Source organism: Triturus cristatus, chromosome 7, assembly GCF_964204655.1.
Source record: "Triturus cristatus chromosome 7, aTriCri1.1, whole genome shotgun sequence".
NCBI classification, from domain to species: domain Eukaryota; kingdom Metazoa; phylum Chordata; class Amphibia; order Caudata; family Salamandridae; genus Triturus; species Triturus cristatus.
Window position 1 is genome coordinate 792819372 of NC_140590.1, and position 18570 is coordinate 792837941.

General features: G+C 46.6%; 1 protein-coding gene across 4 annotated transcripts in view; it reads right to left on the reverse strand.

The window, feature by feature from the left end:
* LARP1 (La ribonucleoprotein 1, translational regulator) overlaps positions 1-18570 on the reverse strand; it is a 938019-nt gene that overhangs the window by 581233 nt on the left and 338216 nt on the right. For all 4 annotated transcript variants that reach the window (XM_085617634.1, XM_085617633.1, XM_085617636.1 and 1 more), the window contains exons 4-5: positions 16824-16983; positions 15500-15676 (exon numbers count right to left, since the gene is read on the reverse strand). In XM_085617634.1, coding sequence (XP_085473760.1) covers positions 15500-15676; positions 16824-16983 — 337 coding nt within the window. The remainder of the gene's footprint in view (positions 1-15499; positions 15677-16823; positions 16984-18570) is intronic.

Genomic DNA, 18570 nt, shown 5'->3' on the forward strand with positions numbered 1-18570 from the left:
TCGGTGATAGTGCGCATGGTTACCGACTCCATCCTTCGATTGTTTTGCCATAAAGGGTGATGGAATTAGGAATATGCTACTTACCAGTATGCATCTGTTCTTGGCATGTAGAGCTGCAGAGTCACACACTGAGGATAAGATCGCCATCTGGTGTTGGGCTCGGATGATTGCAGGTTGTTGTTGTCTTCGGAGAAGTCTTTGGTCACGAGGTTGGTGACTCCTCCCCTGGACAACAGTGCGCATGGGCATCCACTCCATCGGCAGATTGTTTTTCGCCATGATGGGAAAAGATGGAGTATATAGAAAAGAAAGAAGGGATGTCCATGTGTAATGTCTAAGTAAGACGGATGCTGGAACAGATACAGGTCCCGGGGAGGCGGGCGGGCGTGTGTGACTCTGCAGCTCTACATGCCAAGAACAGATGCATACTGGTAAGTAGCATATTCCGTTCGAGGCATATGAGCTGCAGATCACACACTGAGGATAGATTATACAGCAGTGCTCCCCTTAGCGGTGGTCGCCTGTATCCGTTGCAGCAGTTTGAAATAAAGTTTTTAGGACAGCCTGGCCCACGGAGGCCTGTTGTTTGGCCTGCACGTCAACACAATAGTGTTTAGTGAAGGTGTGCGTGGTAGACCATGTGGCTGCCTTGCAAATGTCTTCTAAGGGAATATTGCCTAAGAAGGCCATAGAAGCCCCTATTTTACGCGTGGAGTGCGCCCTAGGGGGAACTGTGAGTGTACGTTTAGCCTTGAGGTAGCATATTTGGATGCATTTAACTATCCACCTGGCTATTCCTGATTTGGAGATCGGGTTGCCTTTGTGTGGTGGCGCGAAAGCAACAAAGAGTTGTTTTGTCTTTCGAAAAGGTTTTGTTCTGTCGATGTAATAAAGCAATGCTCTTTTAACATCTAGGGTATGTAGGGCCCTTTCAGCTACCGAGTCTGGATTTGGGAAAAAGACCGGTAGTTCTACTGATTGGTTAAGGTGGAAAGGGGAAATCACTTTTGGAAGAAATTTAGGGTTTGTCCTAAGAACCACTTTGTTACGGTGTAGTTGTAAGAAAGGTTCTTCAAGTGTAAGGGCTTGTATTTCACTTACTCTGCGCAGGGAAGTGATTGCGATAAGGAAGGCTACCTTCCATGTTAGGAATTGCAATTCACATTTGTGCATAGGTTCAAATGGGGGGCCCATGAGTCTTGTTAGAACCACATTGAGATTCCACACTGGGGCAGGTGGCAATCTTGGGGGAAGAATCCTTTTGAGACCTTCCATAAACGCTTTGATGGCTGGTACCTTAAAAAGTGACAGGTGTTGCCTATTTTGCAAGTAGGCTGCCAAGGCTGCTAGGTGTAATCGTATAGAGGAATACGCTAGATTGCATCTTTGCAAGTGTAGTAGATAGCAAATGATGTTTTGGATGGAAGCATCCAATGGATGTATGTCATTATTAGCGCAGTAGATGGCAAATCGTTTCCATTTAGCGGCATAACACGCTCTAGTAGTAGGGCGTCTGGCTTCTTTTATGATATTCATACAGTCTGGAGGGAGATTGAGGTAACCGAACTCTAAGACCTCAGGAGCCAGATCGCTAGGTTCAGTGTTTGAGGATCTGGGTGTCTGATTTCTCCATGGTTCTGGGTTAACAGATCCGGGGAGAGGCGTAGCTTTTGATGTGGAACTAAAGATAGTTCCAGAAGTGTGGTGAACCACGGTTGACGTGCCCAAGTGGGAGCCACTAGTATTAGTGTTAGTGACTGTTGTTTCAGTTTGCGTACCACAAATGGAACTAGTGGGAGAGGCGGAAAGGCGTACGCAAATCTGCCTGACCAGTTCATCCATAGGGCATTGCCCTTCGACTGTGGGTGTGGAAACCTGGCGGCGAAGGTTGGGCATTTTGTGTTTTCGGGAGTGGCGAACAGGTCTATGTCTGGTTGTCCCCACTTTTGGAAGAAGGGGAGTAGAACCTTGGGGTGTAGTTCCCATTCGTGGATCTGTTGTGTGTGGCGACTTAGGAGGTCAGCCACTTGATTGTGGATCCCTGGGAGATGTTCTGCTAACAGGTAGATGTTTTGGGGAATTGCCCATCTCCAGATTTGCTGTGCCAGTTGGGACAGTTGGAGAGAGTGTGTCCCTCCCTGTTTCTGTATATAATACATTGTCGTCATGTTGTCTGTGCGTATGAGGACAGTTTTGTTCTTTAGGTGAATTTGAAAGGATTTTAGTGCTAGGAACACTGCTAAGAGTTCCAGGTGGTTGATGTGGAGCAGTTTTTGTTGACTGGTCCATCTGCCCTGAGTGGTATGGTGAAGGAGGTGGGCTCCCCACCCCGTGAGAGATGCGTCTGTAGTTAGCACAACTTGTGGAAGAGGCTCTAAGAACGGTCTCCCTTTGGACAGGTTGATGGTGTTCCACCATTTCAGTGATCGAAGTGAGCGACTGTCCACCAACACCAGATCGGTAAGTTGTCCGTGAGCTTGGTTCCACTGTTGTGCTAAGCATTCTTGTAAGGGACGCATTTGAAGTCGTGCGTGTGGGACTATGGAGATGCACGACGCCATCATGCCTAGGAGCTGCATGAACACTCTTGCTGGAAGAGATGGATGAGTTTGAAATTGAGAGATGAGATTTTGTATACTGGCTATCCTGGCTGTGGTGGGATAGGCAATGGCTTTGGATGTATCTATGGTTGCTCCTAGATACTGATGTAAGTGGGAAGGTTGTAGGTGGGATTTGGGGTAGTTGATAGTGAATCCCAAATCGTGGAGAGTTTGAATCGTGCGATGAGTGTGGAGAACGCATTTTTGGTATGTATTGGCTTTTATGAGCCAATCGTCCAGATAGGGGAAGACATGGATCTGTTGTCTTCTGAGATGCGCTGCCACGACTGCTAGGCACTTGGTGAACACTCTGGGTGCTGTTGTTACTCCGAATGGGAGAACTGTAAATTGATAGTGTTGCCCATCTACCACAAATCGTAGATATTTTCTGTGAGCGGGATGCATAGGGATGTGAAAGTATGCGTCCTTGAGGTCCAATGTGGCGAGGAAGTCTCCCTGTTGTAAAAGTGGGAGGACTTGTTGGAGAGTGGTCATGTGAAAATGATCCGAATGTATATACTGGTTTAGTAGTCTGAGATCCAGTATGGGCCTTAGTGTTTTGTCCTTTTTGGGAATGAGGAAGTATAGAGAATATACCCCTTTTCCCTGATGTTGAAGGGGGACTGGTTCTATCGCATGTTTTTGTAACAGGGATTGAACTTCTTGTTTGAGGAGAGAGAGATGATGCGAGGACATTGGACGTTGTTTGGGCGGTATGTTTGGGGGGGATTGTATGAGTTCGAGGCAGTAGCCAGACTGGATAATTTGTCTTACCCACCTGTCTGTGGTGATGGAAGTCCAGACAGGCAGGAATTGTTGGAGTCGCCCCCCGACCGGAGTGGAATGGTCTGGGGGGAGTGGTGGCAAGTCACTGTTTGGTGGCTGGTGAGGTGCGGGTGTTGTTGTTGTTGCCCCGTCCTCGACCTTTGTTATTGTTTCCCCTATAACCTCCCCGGAAGTAACCTCTGTTAGGGGATGTTTGTCCAGAATTTTTAAAGGTGGACGTGGTCTCAGTTGATGTGTTTTTGGAGCCTCCTCTATAAAAGGAGCGACGAAAGGAACCCCGGTTTTGATGAGACTGCAGTGCTCCCATAGACTTGGCAGTTTCATTATCCTTTTTCATTTTTTCTAATGCAGTATCCACTGCAGGGCCAAATAGCTGCTCTTGGTTGAAAGGTTGAGCTAGAATTGCGGTTTGAACCTCCGGTTTAAAACCGGAAATACGGAGCCAGGCATGTCGTCTGAGTAAGACGCCAGTATTGACCGCTCTAGAAGCAGTGTCTGCTGCATCTAAGGCGCATTTAATGGAGGCATTAGATATTAATTTGCCTTCTTGGATGAGGTCAGAGGCCTGGGACTTAAAAGGTTCAGGCAGATGTTGCATAAGGTCCTCAAGTTGGTCATAATGCGCTCTATCATACCTGGCTAACAGGGCCTGGGTATTCGCAATACGCCAATGGTTAGCCGCCTGCGCGGCGACCCGTTTGCCCGAGGCTTCTAAAAGCTTAGACTCCTTGTCTGGGGGAGGCGTTTCTCCAGTTGTCTGTGAGTTAGCGCGCTTCCTGGCATTTGATACGACTAGGGAGTCTAAAGGGAGCTGGGCCTTAATGTATGCAGGGTCTTGCGGGGCTGGTCGGTACTTTTTTTCGATGCGTGGGTTGAGAACCCTAGCTCGAACAGGGTCCTTAAAGACTTCAGTAGCATGCTTTATGACCCCTTTGATCATGGGCAGTATGTGAACAGTCTTTTGTGACTGCTCAAAGGTATCAAGGAGGAAGTCCTCTTCAATGGCGTCTGTGTGCATAGTAACGCCGTGGAATGTTGCTGCCCTATTTATAAGTTGGCCGTACCCTAGGTGGTCATCAGGAGGGGAGGGCTTGGAAGGGTAGGTAGTGGGGTCAGGCATGTCAGGTATAGGATAAGACCAGTCATCCATGGGTGCTGGGTCTGGGAACGTAAAAGGGTCGTTTGGGTCAACAGGATCATCAAATAAATCAGGGTCCGCCCCTCCCCCTAAGTCATCATTATCATCCTGTGGGGGAGGTGAATGATAGGGAGATGGTAAAGGTAAAGGTAAAGGAGAATCAGGAGGAGGAGGGGGGGACGGGTTAGGAGGTAAAACAGGAGAGGAAGGACGAAGTGGTGAAGTAGCACAGTCCTTTTTCCGTATGGGAGCTGGGGGAGGTGTAGTGTCCAGCTTCCGCTTTTTATATGGGATGGCAGTCACATGTCCCGTTTTAGGATTGATATAGATCCGCTTCTGAGTAGGATCTGGTCGAAAAAGATCATCTGGCTCCGAAGGTGGTGTCTGTGACGTCCGCTTCGGGTCTTTATGAGCTTGTTTCGGCGCCGACTGATTTTTCGGCGCCGACTGATTTTTCGGCGCCGACTGATTTTTCGGCGCCGACTGATTTTTCGGCGCCGACTGATTTTTCGGCGCCGACTGATTTTTCGGCGCCGACTGATTTTTCGGCGCCGACTGATTTTTCGGCGCCGACTGATTTTTCGGCGCCGACTGATTTTTCGGCGCCGACTGATTTTTCGGCGCCGACTGATTTTTCGGCGCCGACTGATTTTTCGGCGCCGACTGATTTTTCGGCGCCGACTGATTTTTCGGCGCCGACTGATTTTTCGGCGCCGACTGATTTTTCGGCGCCGACTGATTTTTCGGCGCCGACTGATTTTTCGGCGCCGACTGATTTTTCGGCGCCGACTGATTTTTCGGCGCCGACTGATTTTTCGGCGCCGACTGATTTTTCGGCGCCGACTGATTTTTCGGCGCCGACTGATTTTTCGGCGCCGACTGATTTTTCGGCGCCGACTGATTTTTCGGCGCCGACTGATTTTTCGGCGCCGACTGATTTTTCGGCGCCGACTGATTTTTCGGCGCCGACTGATTTTTCGGCGCCGACTGATTTTTCGGCGCCGACTGATTTTTCGGCGCCGACTGATTTTTCGGCGCCGACTGATTTTTCGGCGCCGACTGATTTTTCGGCGCCGACTGATTTTTCGGCGCCGACTGATTTTTCGGCGCCGACTGATTTTTCGGCGCCGACTGATTTTTCGGCGCCGACTGATTTTTCGGCGCCGACTGATTTTTCGGCGCCGACTGATTTTTCGGCGCCGACTGATTTTTCGGCGCCGACTGATTTTTCGGCGCCGACTGATTTTTCGGTGCCGACTGATTTTTCGGTGCCGACTGATTTTTCGGTGCCGACTGATTTTTCGGCGCCGACTGATTTTTCGGTGCCGACTGATTTTTCGGCGCCGACTGATTTTTCGGTGCCGACTGATTTTTCGGTGCCGACTGATTTTTCGGTGCCGACTGATTTTTCGGTGCCGACTGATTTTTCGGTGCCGACTGATTTTTCGGTGCCGACTGATTTTTCGGTGCCGACTGATTTTTCGGTGCCGACTGATTTTTCGGTGCCGACTGAGGTTTCGGTGCCGACTGAGGTTTCGGTGCCGACTGAGGTTTCGGTGCCGACTGAGGTTTCGGTGCCGACTGAGGTTTCGGTGCCGACTGAGGTTTCGGTGCCGACTGAGGTTTCGGTGCCGATGGACTTTCAGGCATCGATGTTGAAGAACGTTTCGGTGCCGGTGGAGACTTCGGTGCCGAGGAACGTTTCTGTGCCGAAGGAGATTTCGGTCTTGGAGCCTGTTTCGGTGCCGACAATGGGTGTTTGGGTGCCGAGGGTGTTAAAGGCACAATTAGGTGAGGTTTGCTCGAGCCCGAGCCACCCACAGGCTTAGTTGTCTTCGGAGCCGGGCCCGAGGGCGGGGCTTCTGAAGAGGATTTCCGGTCGCGACTGGGCCCAACTGGCGGAGTCTTGACCAATGCTTTTTTGGATGGGGCAGGGGCAGGGGGGGTGGTACTCACACGCTGCCCTGGAGTGATGAGGTCATCGGAATCGTCGGCTTCGGACACGATCTCGAGATCTTCGGTGTCGTCTTCGGGAACATCTTGAGCAAAGATGTCCTCCGGTTCTGGAGCTGGTTTGGCCATAATATGGCGTCGAGCTCTTCGGTCCCGGAGGGTCTTCTTCGAACGGAAAGCGGAACAAGCTGGACAGGTGGACTCGTTGTGTTCCGGCGACAGGCAGAGGTTGCAAACCTCGTGGTGGTCACTGTGGGGGAACTTCGCTCCACACTGGGGGCATTTTTTGAAGGGTGTCCTGTCCATCAGCCGCTTCCGGAACCGGTCCGAGTTGATGTCGACGTCGATGAAATGAAGATTAAAGAGTTAAATTGATTGCTGGAAGTTTTCTGCTGGAGCGGAAAAAAGTTCATCCGAACCCAATGGCGGAAAAAAACAATCTGCCGATGGAGTGGATGCCCATGCGCACTGTTGTCCAGGGGAGGAGTCACCAACCTCGTGACCAAAGACTTCTCCGAAGACAACAACAACCTGCAATCATCCGAGCCCAACACCAGATGGCGATCTTATCCTCAGTGTGTGATCTGCAGCTCATATGCCTCGAACATAAAGTAATAAAAGAGAGGTCCATGTAAACTGTATCTGAGTAAGATATCACTGCAACAGGAAAAGGTGCCAGGGGAGGCAGGTGGGTGCCTATGACTGTACAGCTCTATATGCCAAGAACAGATGCATAATGGGTAAGTAGCATTTTCCGTTCAAGGCATATGAGCTGTAGATCATATGCTTTAACAGACTATACAGCATTAATTTTGAAGCAGTGGCTAACCTGTAGCTGTTGCAGTGGTTTGAAATCGTGTCCGTAAAATTGCCTGGCCCACACTAGCTTGTTTTGCTAACATCCACACAATAGTATTTTGCGAATGTGTGTGGTGTAGACCATGTTGCAGCTTTGCAGATGTCATCTATGGGTATGTTTCCTAAGAAGGCCATAGAAGCCCCCAGTTTGCATGTAGAATGCGCTCTAGGGGGAATTGTTAGTGTGTGTTTAGCTTTGATGTAGCATATTTGAATGCACTTCACTATCCCCCTTGCAAATGCCTGAATGATATGGGTTTGCCTTTATGTGGTGGAGCAAAAGCAACAAAGTTGTTTAGTTTTCCTAAAGGGCTTTGTTCTTTCTCTGTAGTAAAGTAATGCTCTCTTGACATCTAATGTGTGAAGGGCACATTCTGCCACTGACTCTGGTTGAGGGAAGAACACAGCCAACTAAACAGATTGGTTGATATGAAAGGCAGATATGATTTTAGAAAGTATTTAGGGTTAGTTCTAAGGACCACTTTGATTTGCTGTATTTGCAAAAATCGTCCCTCTATGGTTAGTTCCTGAAGCTCACAGACTCTTCTTAGAGAAGTGATGGCTATAAAGAAGGCTACTTTCCAGGTGAGAAATAGTATTTTGCATTTGTGCAAAGGCTATGTTAAGATTCCACACTGGAGAAGGTGGAAGTCTGGGAGGAATGAGTCTTGAGTCCTTCCATAAAAGCTTTAATAGCGGGCACTTTAAAAAGAGACAAGTTCTGTCTATTTTGCAGATATGCAGCTATTGCAGCCAGATGTAAGCGTATAAACGTGCACGCAAATTTAGAACGTTGTAGGTGTAATAGATAAATGATGTTTTGTATTGAAGCATCTAGTGGATCAATCGGAATATTTTTACAATAAACAAATCTTTCACTTTGCGTAGCATGCTCTTGTGGTAGGGCGTCTAGCCTCTTTGATAACATTCATACAGTCTGGCCGAAGATTAAGGTAGCCAAACTCAAGGATTTCAGGTGCCAAATCGCAAGGTTGAGATGATTGGGATCTGGATGTCTTATCTCCCAATGGTTCCGTGTAAGGAAATTGGGGAGAGGTGTCGTTTTTGGTGGTGAACTACTGATCGTTCCAACAGAATTGTGAACCAGGCTTGTCGGGCAATGTGGGAGCAACTAGGATAAGCATCAGGGAGTGCTGTTTGAGTTTCCTTAGCACTAATGGAATGAGTGGGAGAGGTGGAAAAGCATAAGCACATATCCTTGACTAATTCATCCATAGTGCATTGCCTTTGGACAATGGGTGTGGGTGTCTGGACGATAAGTTTGGGCATTTGGTGTTTAGGTGGGTGGTGAGCAGATCTATCTTTGGGAAGCCCCACATTTGGAAGAATGGGAGGAGAATGAGGGTGATGTTCCCATTCGTGTATTTGCGGTCGTTAACGACTGAGCAGATCTGCAACTTGATTATTTACTCCTGGAAGATGTTCTGCAAGGAGATGTAATTTTTGGGGTATGTCCCATGTCCAGATGCTCTTTGCTAGCTGTGACAACTGTAGAGTGGGTCCCCCCTTGCTTTTATATGGCTGTTATGATGTCTGTGCAAACCAGGACAGCTTTGCCTACTAGATGAAGTTGAAATTCTTTCAATGCTAGAAAAATTGCTAGCAGTTCGGGATGGTTTATGTGGAGTTTTTGTTGTAGAGTTCACATGACCTGAATGGCAGGTTTTCCCAAATGTGTTCGCCAACCAGTGAGGGATGTGTCTGCTGTTAGCACAATCTGTGGGACCGGATCAAGAAATGGCCGTCCCTTGGAAAGGATTTGTATATTCGACCACTGCAGAAAGCGATGAGTAAAGACCTCTATCAACACCAGATCTGATAACTGACCTTGAGCCTGGTTCCACTGACGTGCTAAGCATTCCTGTAGGGGGCGCATTTGAAGTCTTGCATAGGGAACGATTAAGATGCAAGAAGCCAAAATTCCGATCAATTGCATGAACACTCTGGCTGGTAATGAGTGTTGAGGCTGAAACGGATATTCAAGCTTGAATGTTGCAAATCCTGACTGGGTTGGGGTACCCCAGAGCCTTGCGAGTGTCTATCGCGGCTCCTAGATACACCTGTGTTGGATGGCTGGAGGTTAGACTTGGTGAGGTTTACAGTGAACCCCAAGTCGTGAAGCAGTTGGACTGTCCTTTGAGTGTGATGTATGCAGCTTTGTTGTGATCTGGCTTTTATTAACCAGTCGTCTAGGTAAGGGAAGACATGAACGTGCTGTTTTAGATGAGCTGCGACTACTGCACTTGGTGAAAACCCTGGGGGCTGTAGTTACTCCGAATGGGAGAACTTTGAATTGGTAATTGTGTCCGTCTACCACGAACCTGAGATATTTTTTGTGAGCAGGGTGAACGGGAATATGGAAATAGGTGTTCTTTAAGTCTAGAGTAGCTAGAAAGTCACCTTGCTGAAGTAGAGGGAGCACCTGTTGAAATGTGAACATGTGAAGGTGCTCTGACTGTATGTATAGGTCTAGCTGTCTGAGGTCTAGTATGGGCCTGAGAGAGACGTCCTTTTTGGGAATTAAACTGGGAGTATACCCTGGTCCCTTGATGTATTAATGGAACAGGTTCTATAGCGTGTTTTTGTAGCAGAGATAGAACCTCTTGTTTTAAGAGGGCGAGATGTTCAGGTGACATTGCGTGTGCTCTTGGAAGAAAATTTGGGGAAGTGCTTGTAAGCTCCAGGCAGTAACCATATTGGATAATTTGTAGCACCCACTTGTCTGAGGTGATTGAATTCCAGACAGGTAGGAATTGTGAGAGACGTCCCCCGACAGGAGTGGGATGATTGGGAGGGGGGGGGGTCCTTGTTCGTTTGTGGGGGAAGAACGTATGGAATTACCTCTACCGTTGGTTCCTCTAAAACCTCCTCTAGAATATCCTCTGTACGAGGGGGCTTGATTGTCGCCCTTGTAAGAGGAGGAGGCATTGTCAGTGGACATAGTTTTTGAGCCACCCCTGTAAAATGAGAAGCAAAAGGAACCTCTAGTGGCAGGTAACTGTAAAGCCCCCATGGACGTTGCGACCTCAGTGTCCTTTTTCATCTTTTCCAGCATGGTATCAACAGCTGGGCCGAAAAGATGCTCTTTATCAAAGGGTTAACTATGTAGGGTTGTACCTCTGGCTTAAAATCGAGAGATTGAGCCAAGCGTGTCTGCGTAATAATATACTGGTGTTAAATGCACGAGTTGCTGTGTCTGCTGCGTCTAGCGCACATTTAATGGAGGTGTTAGTAATAAGTTTCCCTTCCGTAATAAGATAGTTAGCCTTAGATTTGTATTGGTCAGGCAATTGTTGTAGGAGTGTTTCTAGCTCATCGTGATGAGTCCTGTCATAATGGGCCAGCAGCGCCTGGGCGTTAGCAATGCGCCAGTTGTTTGCTGCCTGTGAAGCTACTCTTTAGCCTGACGCATCAATAAGCTTGGACTCCTTGTCAAAAGGAAGGGTCTCCCTTGTGGCTTGGGAGTTCGCTCTCTTGCGTGCGTTGGAGACTACAAGAGAGTCTAAGGGCAGCTGTCCGTTAATATAAATAGGGTCGGTAGGAGCGGATTTGTATTTTTTATTCACTCTAGGTGTGATAATTCTCCTTACAGGATCCTTAAAGACCTAGTCTGTCTGTTTTAACATGTCTTTTAGCATTGGCAAGGTAGGAGTAGTTTTTTGTGAGAAAGAAAGTGTCTCAAAGGAAATCCTCTTCTAAATGCTCCTTGTGAAGTTCTACCCCATGGTAATGAGCAGCCCTATTAAGGAGCTCAAGGTAACCAATGTCATCAAGTGGGGAAGGTCTGGAGGGATACAAATCAGGCTCATCTGTATTTGGATCAGTGCGGTAATCATCCAAAGCGTCAGTGTCCTGATCCTCATCCCCTTAATCCGGTGGGTTAGGTGTAATAGGCCTTAGTGGAGAATTTATATGTGTAATGAGCAAGGTAGAATTAGCAAGGGGAGAAGGAGGTGGAATACAACGAGAAGGATTAGTATCCATATTCTTTTTAGGGGGGGCCTGATGTCCTCTGGCAAGTCAGCTTTCAGTTTCTATGGAATGGTTGCTTGAATACATCCTGTTTAAGGGTTTATAATTAACTTATGTTTTGGGTCGAAAGTTGGGTTATCAGATGGAAGCTCTTTGAGGAGAGTGTCTTTGTCTTTCTGTGGGGATTTCGGCATCAAAGGTTTCGGCTCCGAGCCCTTGGGCGTTGACAATTTCGGCTCTGGGTGTTTGTGCTTGGAGGGTTTCGGCTCAGAGAATTTGGTTGGAGGATTTTAGCTCAGTCTTTGGCCTTGGAAAGTCTCGTCTCCGAGTCCTTGGACTTGGAAGGTTTCAGCTTCAAGCCTTTGGGCATCAAAGGTGGAATCTTCGGTCCCCAAGGTATCTTGCTCCTATGTTCCGAAGCCGAAGGTGTAGGTTCGGTATCGGAGCGGGGCTGGCTCGAGCCCAAAGGCTTTTGTGTCTGTTTCGGAGCCGGGCCAGAGGGTGGGGCATCAGAAACATCGTCAGTGCCGACATGAGCCAGAGGACGAAGGAGGGATTGGAGCCTTTGTCTTCTGTTCTGTGGAATGGGCACAGGGAGATCTACACTCACGGTACGCTGTCCCGCAGTGATGTCTTCCTCTTCTTCCATGTCGGAGTCTGCTTCGGAAAAAGAGACCTGCTCTTCTTCCTCTGGAGGTGGAGTACCAGAATCCTCTCTCGAAGATGTCCGGAATAGAGTCGCTCTGGTGCTGCATTTCGTGGCACCGAGCCAGACGATCTCAGTGTCTTTCGATCAAAAGGATCAACATGCGTCGCAGTCCTTTTTAATCGTGTTCCAGGAACAAGCAGACGTTGCAAACTTCGTGCAAGACGGTGCGTGGAAACTCAGCACAACACCCGGGACATAGTTTGAATGGAGTCTGTTCCATCGACTGCTTGCGTGGTCGGCACGGGTAGACCAGACGGCCTGCCTCGAGTTTTCCGATGGAAAGCTTTCCGAAGAGAGTATGCGCATCGAATGATAAACCGCGATCGATAATACCGTCAAGTAGTGGATTGCGCGTCGAAGAGGTCCGAAAACAGTACCGAACAGGAGCGCAGCCATACACATCCAAATCACATGGCGGAAAAAAAACAATCTAAGGATGGAGTCGATGCCCATGCGCACTATCACCGAAAGGAGGAGTCACCTACCTTGTGACTACAAGACTTCTTCGAACAAAACCAAAGTGCAAACTTTCAGACCCAACATCAGATGGCGATCTATGCTAAAGCATATCATCTACAGCTCATATGCCTCGAACAAGTAATTTCGAAACAGTGACTTACCTGTAATTCAATCAACTGCATTTGAACCTGCATTCACTAGTAAGACATTGCATAAGATATTGCAAAGTATTTATTTCACTTACCTGCACCAGGCGTGGCTTGGTTCTATAAATAAAATAACGTCATATTTTTATACAAACTGGTCTGAGTTCAGTCTTCGATTGTGAGACATTTGCTGCCGGAGTGTGTATAACAACTGCTTAACACTACCCTCTGATAGAGCCTTATCACTCGCCCACACTATCACAAATAAAGAGTACGGTGCTATCTACTTTTAAGTCTGCCTATCGTTGGGGTTCCACTGGTCTTAATGCACACTATACCTCATTTTGGTATAGAATATACAGAGCCAGCTTCCTACACAGGTCACTGCCAACAAGGTCCCTTGTGCCAGTGATCCTTTCCTAAAACAAAATTCTAATTGGTACTTCAGTCCCTAGTAAATGACACCCTGGGTACCTAGGGCCGGGGAGCTGAAGAGGGTCCCTTGGGGACCCACCCCCCCTCACAGGGACCATGCCACTGACGTTGCAGCCTGTATGCCCCTGTGAGGGAGAAAAAGCAGACATGGCACCTGCCTAGGTGCCTTGCCAGCTGGCACTGCCTGACAGCATAGGTAAGCCACCCCACCCCTCTAGCAGGCTTCACAGCCCTAAGGCAGGGTGCACCACATTACAGGTGAGAGCATATCTGCCTGAGCAGATATGCCCCTACAATATTGGGCACAATTTCCTAATCGTGTAAGTGCCAGTAAAGCCATAGCGAGTACATGGGCTGGGAACTCGACAACTCGAGTTACAAAGCCTCATGATCGCTTCACTGAATACAGGAGTGTTTGGTACCAAACTACTCCTTTCAAAAAATCCACACGGATGCCAGTGTGGGATTTATTATACCATGTACCCAGAGGGCACCTGAGAGGTGCCCCTTAATCCCTACCAAACCTGATGTGGTATCTGACCAGCTGTATGCACCTAGCCACCAACCAATGTATTTCTGGACCCCTGGGTAGAGAGCTGCTCCTCTCTGGGACCAGAAACAATGCACACCCTGGGTCAGTGCTTGAAGAGGGGAGGTTTCAAAGGCCTGCCACCTTTGTAATGCGATCCCAGCCTCTGTTGCTAGCAGCAGATGGCAGCACCTGGTTTACATCCCCACTTTGGACAGGAAAATTCATACTCTGTGCATGCTATTACCACCTAGTGGCAGTATCATATACAGAGCCAGCTTTCTACACCCAGCACACACAGATTTTGTTAACAAGCACACGACTGCTATGATTACTACTAAAGTTGTGAGTGTCAAAGGAGGGCAATTGCCCCCACGCAGTCTCCACACATGGTAATTAAGGATGCAAAGACTCTGCCCTGCTGCGACAGAAGGTCCTCACGAGGCGGCAGCCTGATAGGAAGAAAGATGTTAAAGCCCAGGAGGTACTACAGTCGCAGTGCCAAATCAGAAGCCACTAAGATGACTTGGGCCTGGACATGCCTGATCTTCAGAACTCTGGGCAGGAGCTGTAGTGGGAGAAAGGCATGCATGAGTTCTGTGCTCCGTTCAAGGCAAAATGAGTCTTTAAGATGGACTTCTAAGGATCTCCAACACAAAAGGTGTTGACACTGCCTGTTCACAGTTGGAGGTAATTACTTTGAGCTAGCGTTCTCCTCATTGCTGGAAGACACCCTATACCACAATCCAGGTGAAAATGCCATTGGTGACCCACTAGGCGTGCCAGCTGCCTTAGTCTGCTCTGGTGTTCAAAGATTCCAACCAGGGAAATGCCCTAATCTAGACAGTACAAGAGGTGCGGAGCCTCCTGGCACAGGACATCACCCCATACTTGTTGCAGCACCCCATGGCAGCAGCATAGTCTTTAAGAACATAAACAAGGTTCTTCTTGATACCTGGCAGGAAGGCCTTCAATGCCATGCAAATCGCTCGCAACTCCAGTAAATTAATGTGAAGGCAGGTCTCCACCAAAGACCCAAGTCCTTCAATCTGAACCTCTTCCAAATGATCTCCTTAACTCAAGTGTGACAAATCTGTCTCCACCATCAACTCTGGGTGGGCTAGGGCAAGGGGTTCATCACTGGTTCAATTGCAGACAAGTCTTGGGTTGCACATTCTCAGATCATGTGGCCAGCTTCTCTGGTGGTGATTTTCAGTTTCTACCAATGTTGTCCATAGTGTTCCAGCAGTCACTTGGTCAGGAAAAAACGGGCAAGCTCTCCAAGGAATTCAGCGGCAGAAAGGATATATTTAATGAAATCAGGATGGAAACAGTGAGACAGAAAGGGGTGAAGACTATGGACATTAGTAAGAACTGAACTATTCCTTGAAAATTACCAACAGAGAAGCTGTCTGAGGACATGCTGCATTGGAAGGCCATAAGAATAGTCCATGTAGATTCCATCTCAAGATCCATCCACAAGGTGTGTAAAGGAACCACCAAAGGACTATAATCCAAAGCGTGCGCAGACTTCCAGCCAAAGATCGTGAAAATATTAAAGATGGGCACCCTGAGAGATGCAGTCGTAATAGAAGCAGACTTCACTTAAGAACCTCAGCTTCTCTAGTGACCAGGAGAAACACCCAGGAAACTGTTGAAGCAGGGAGTGGGGTCAGAAAACTAGGCCATCAAAGGCAAAAGGCTGGAAAAGATGAAGGCACTGCTGAAAAGGCGAAATGAAGAAATTTCAAGAGTTAAAGACTACAAATGCATATACTACAAATGGAAGTCCACGGACTTGGAAAGATGCAATACAAATAGTCTCCCTCCCCTCACCAAGACATGCATTTCTCTTGCCACTCCAACCTCACACTAAAGTTCCTACAGCATTACCATGCCATTCATTCCTCCTCTCCCGCATTTCTCGATGAGATTCTTCTCCTTTGGTTTCATTGCGGATAACTGGATGTCTGTTCTGCTCATTCTGGCGATTGTTCCGTGCAGCAGTTTTCTCCCGAGAGGCCTCAGATTTTACGTCAATCTGCAGGGGTACCCACTTATATTTGTTACCTGAAGGAAGAAGCATCTAGTGTTATAAATTATTGGGAAGTGTCATTACTGACAGGAGGTCTGCGGAGAAAGGTAGAGGATATAAAGATGGGGAGAGAACACAGGGTTTGAGGGATGCTAAACAAGGGAGACATCAAGGATAGGGGATTCTTACCATCAGTAAACGCAACTAACAAAATTAATTTCCTTAAAGATGGTCCTAAAATGTGCCAGTAGTAAATGGGAGCTAAGACTCTTCAATTCACATCCATGTTCATGGTTCTATATTAACACCAGAGGCATTTACAAAACATCCTTCCTAGAGCACAGACTGACCATCTCTAAATGGGATTCTCCACTTCAAAGCTCAAACTCTTCTCTTAGAGCCACCAGCCTAAAAGAAACACTCCGGCTTAATTCCATTGAGTGTACCATAATTTAAATCGCCCTCAATTCAGCAAAGCGTTTAAGATGAATATGAAGCCTGCAATGCCCAAGCCTGACAGTCCAAAGTCAGTTACAAGTTCAAACAGTCCCTTTTGGAGATCCGAGAAATAAAATCTGGATTCTATCATATTGCACTAAAATGTTTAATTACTTTAATCTTAGTCTAGCTCAACGTTTGCTTCTTAGTTCTGAAAATATATCAACTATTTTGGACATTTGTTTGAAACAGTGTTCTATTGTAAACTTTCCTTAAATGTTTCCTTTAAGGAATTTTTATTTCGTCTTGACAGTTGTTTATCTTCAATAATGCTTATCCCTTGAAAGACATTTTCCTTTGAGAGCCACTGAACTCCATTTAACAGTCCTTTGTGGATATATTAATCCAGTTACTATATTCATTCCATGGAGTGCAGACAACCTGGTGGCATTTCTTGCACAACAGTACAAATGTAAAACAAAAAAAACAAGAAAATGGGAGGCATCCAGAAAATAAAGAAAAGGATGGCAAATACTGAATACCACTCCTGAACAGGGGAACTAGCCCCAATAAAAAGCAGGAATTTTAACTAACTTCCAATCCTCCAATCTTTCCCAAGTGATAAAGTACCTTCAAGTCAAAGCCTAACAAATACTTGTTATTTAATCGGACTCTTGCCCTTTTCAGTCTAAGTTGTTATTCAACATTTTATCATTACACCTGCATATAAGATTTTAAAAACACCTTTTTTCTTCTGACCAGATTTCTGATTCTCATCATCTCCATTTTTCTCCTCTCCAGATTCGTCAGATCTTACTCTTTGGTTCTCCTTCCCATCTCCTTTCTCCTCCTTCATCTCCTTCCTGATTAGTGGTTTCTTGGACACCTGAAGTTTAGCAGAGGGCTGTAGTGATGGACAAAAAATGAATTTATATTTTAGAATAAATTAACAGGACCACAATGGTTTCAATCCTCCAGCCACTAGAGCGCATTCAACATCCAGAATCTGTGTGCAGCAGCATTGGGCATTAATTATATTCATTACTGCCAACTAAATTGCCTCCTTGCAATTTGTATTCTAGTTTATTGAGAAGGATCTTGGGAGGGAACATTCATTACCACAATTATGAATGAGAAATGAGTTACTTACCTGTAACTGCAGTTATACAGTATTGGTATCTTTCATAGATTCACATGCCTGAATCATTACCCATCGTCGAGATGGGAATCCCCGGTACATTAGTAAAGTAATGTCCCATTAGACACAGAAAGTAATAGCCCTAAGGTCTCACATTAGTAACATCCAGGTCCTTTTATGATAAGGACCAAACTCTAGAGAACAACCAATCAGCTGTTACCACTCTCTGGAACCTTCCTGGAAGGAGCTCTAGTCCCTCAGATTTGTCAGCACAGTGCTATATGGAGGTACAACTGAGAGTACTAGGTGAGCCCTTCCAAGGTAGGCAGGTGGGTTGCATGTGAATCTATGAAATATACCAATACTGGATAGCTGCAATGACAGTTAAGTAACTCATTTCTTATCCAGTATTAGGGTATCTTTCATAGATTCACATGCCTGAATCAGAATAGAAACAAATAATGAGCACATTTCCTTTTGTACATAAGCCATAAATGCACCAGTTGATAGAAAACCATTTTCTTCGAAAAGAAGGTAATAATATACATATACGCCCAGTAAATAAACATATCAATGTTAAAGTGCAGAGCAATAAGTCGCAACTGTGGCAAAAGTTAAAGTAGTAATAGAGAAATGTGCGGTTAGAAAGAGAAAGGTTGGTGGGAAGGAAGGCTCACCTTTATTGAAATAGATGACGCAACACCTGCTGTCCCACCGCAGCATCCTTCATTAGCTCCGAATCCAAGCAGTAATGCTTGGTAAATGTATGGGTGGCGGAGTGAGCTAAAGAATGATAGATTAAACCCAGATTGGTTGACTGGGGGTGGGTGCTTGCAATGTTCGACACTCAATCCATCATCCCCTTTGGTTTTGCTTGGTAAATGTATGCAGCGTCTTCCATGTTGCCGCTCTACAAATGTCTGATAGGCACGCCCGCAAACAATGCCATAGAAGTAGAAACTGCCCTAGTGGAATGGTCACGAATTCTTGATTGTAAAGTTTGACCAGCTTGTTGGTGACAGAAGACAATAGCACCAGAGATCCACCTTTGAGATACTTTGTTTTGTAAGGGGGAAACCTTTCCTAGGTAAACTGTAGCCCACAAAAAGTTGTCTGGACTTGCGGAATGCTTTTATCCTGTCAAGAAAGAATTGAGGCAGCATTTCAAATCCAACGAATGTAGAGCTCTTTCAGCTGCCGTTTGAGGATTTGGAAAGAAGGTCTTTAAGATAATGAGTTCCTTAAGGTGGAAGTCCGACGGGACTTTAGTATAAATTTCGAGTTAGTACGAAGAATCACCCTATCATTCTTGAATTGAAGAAATGGATCTTGTATTGTAAAGGCGTGAAGCTC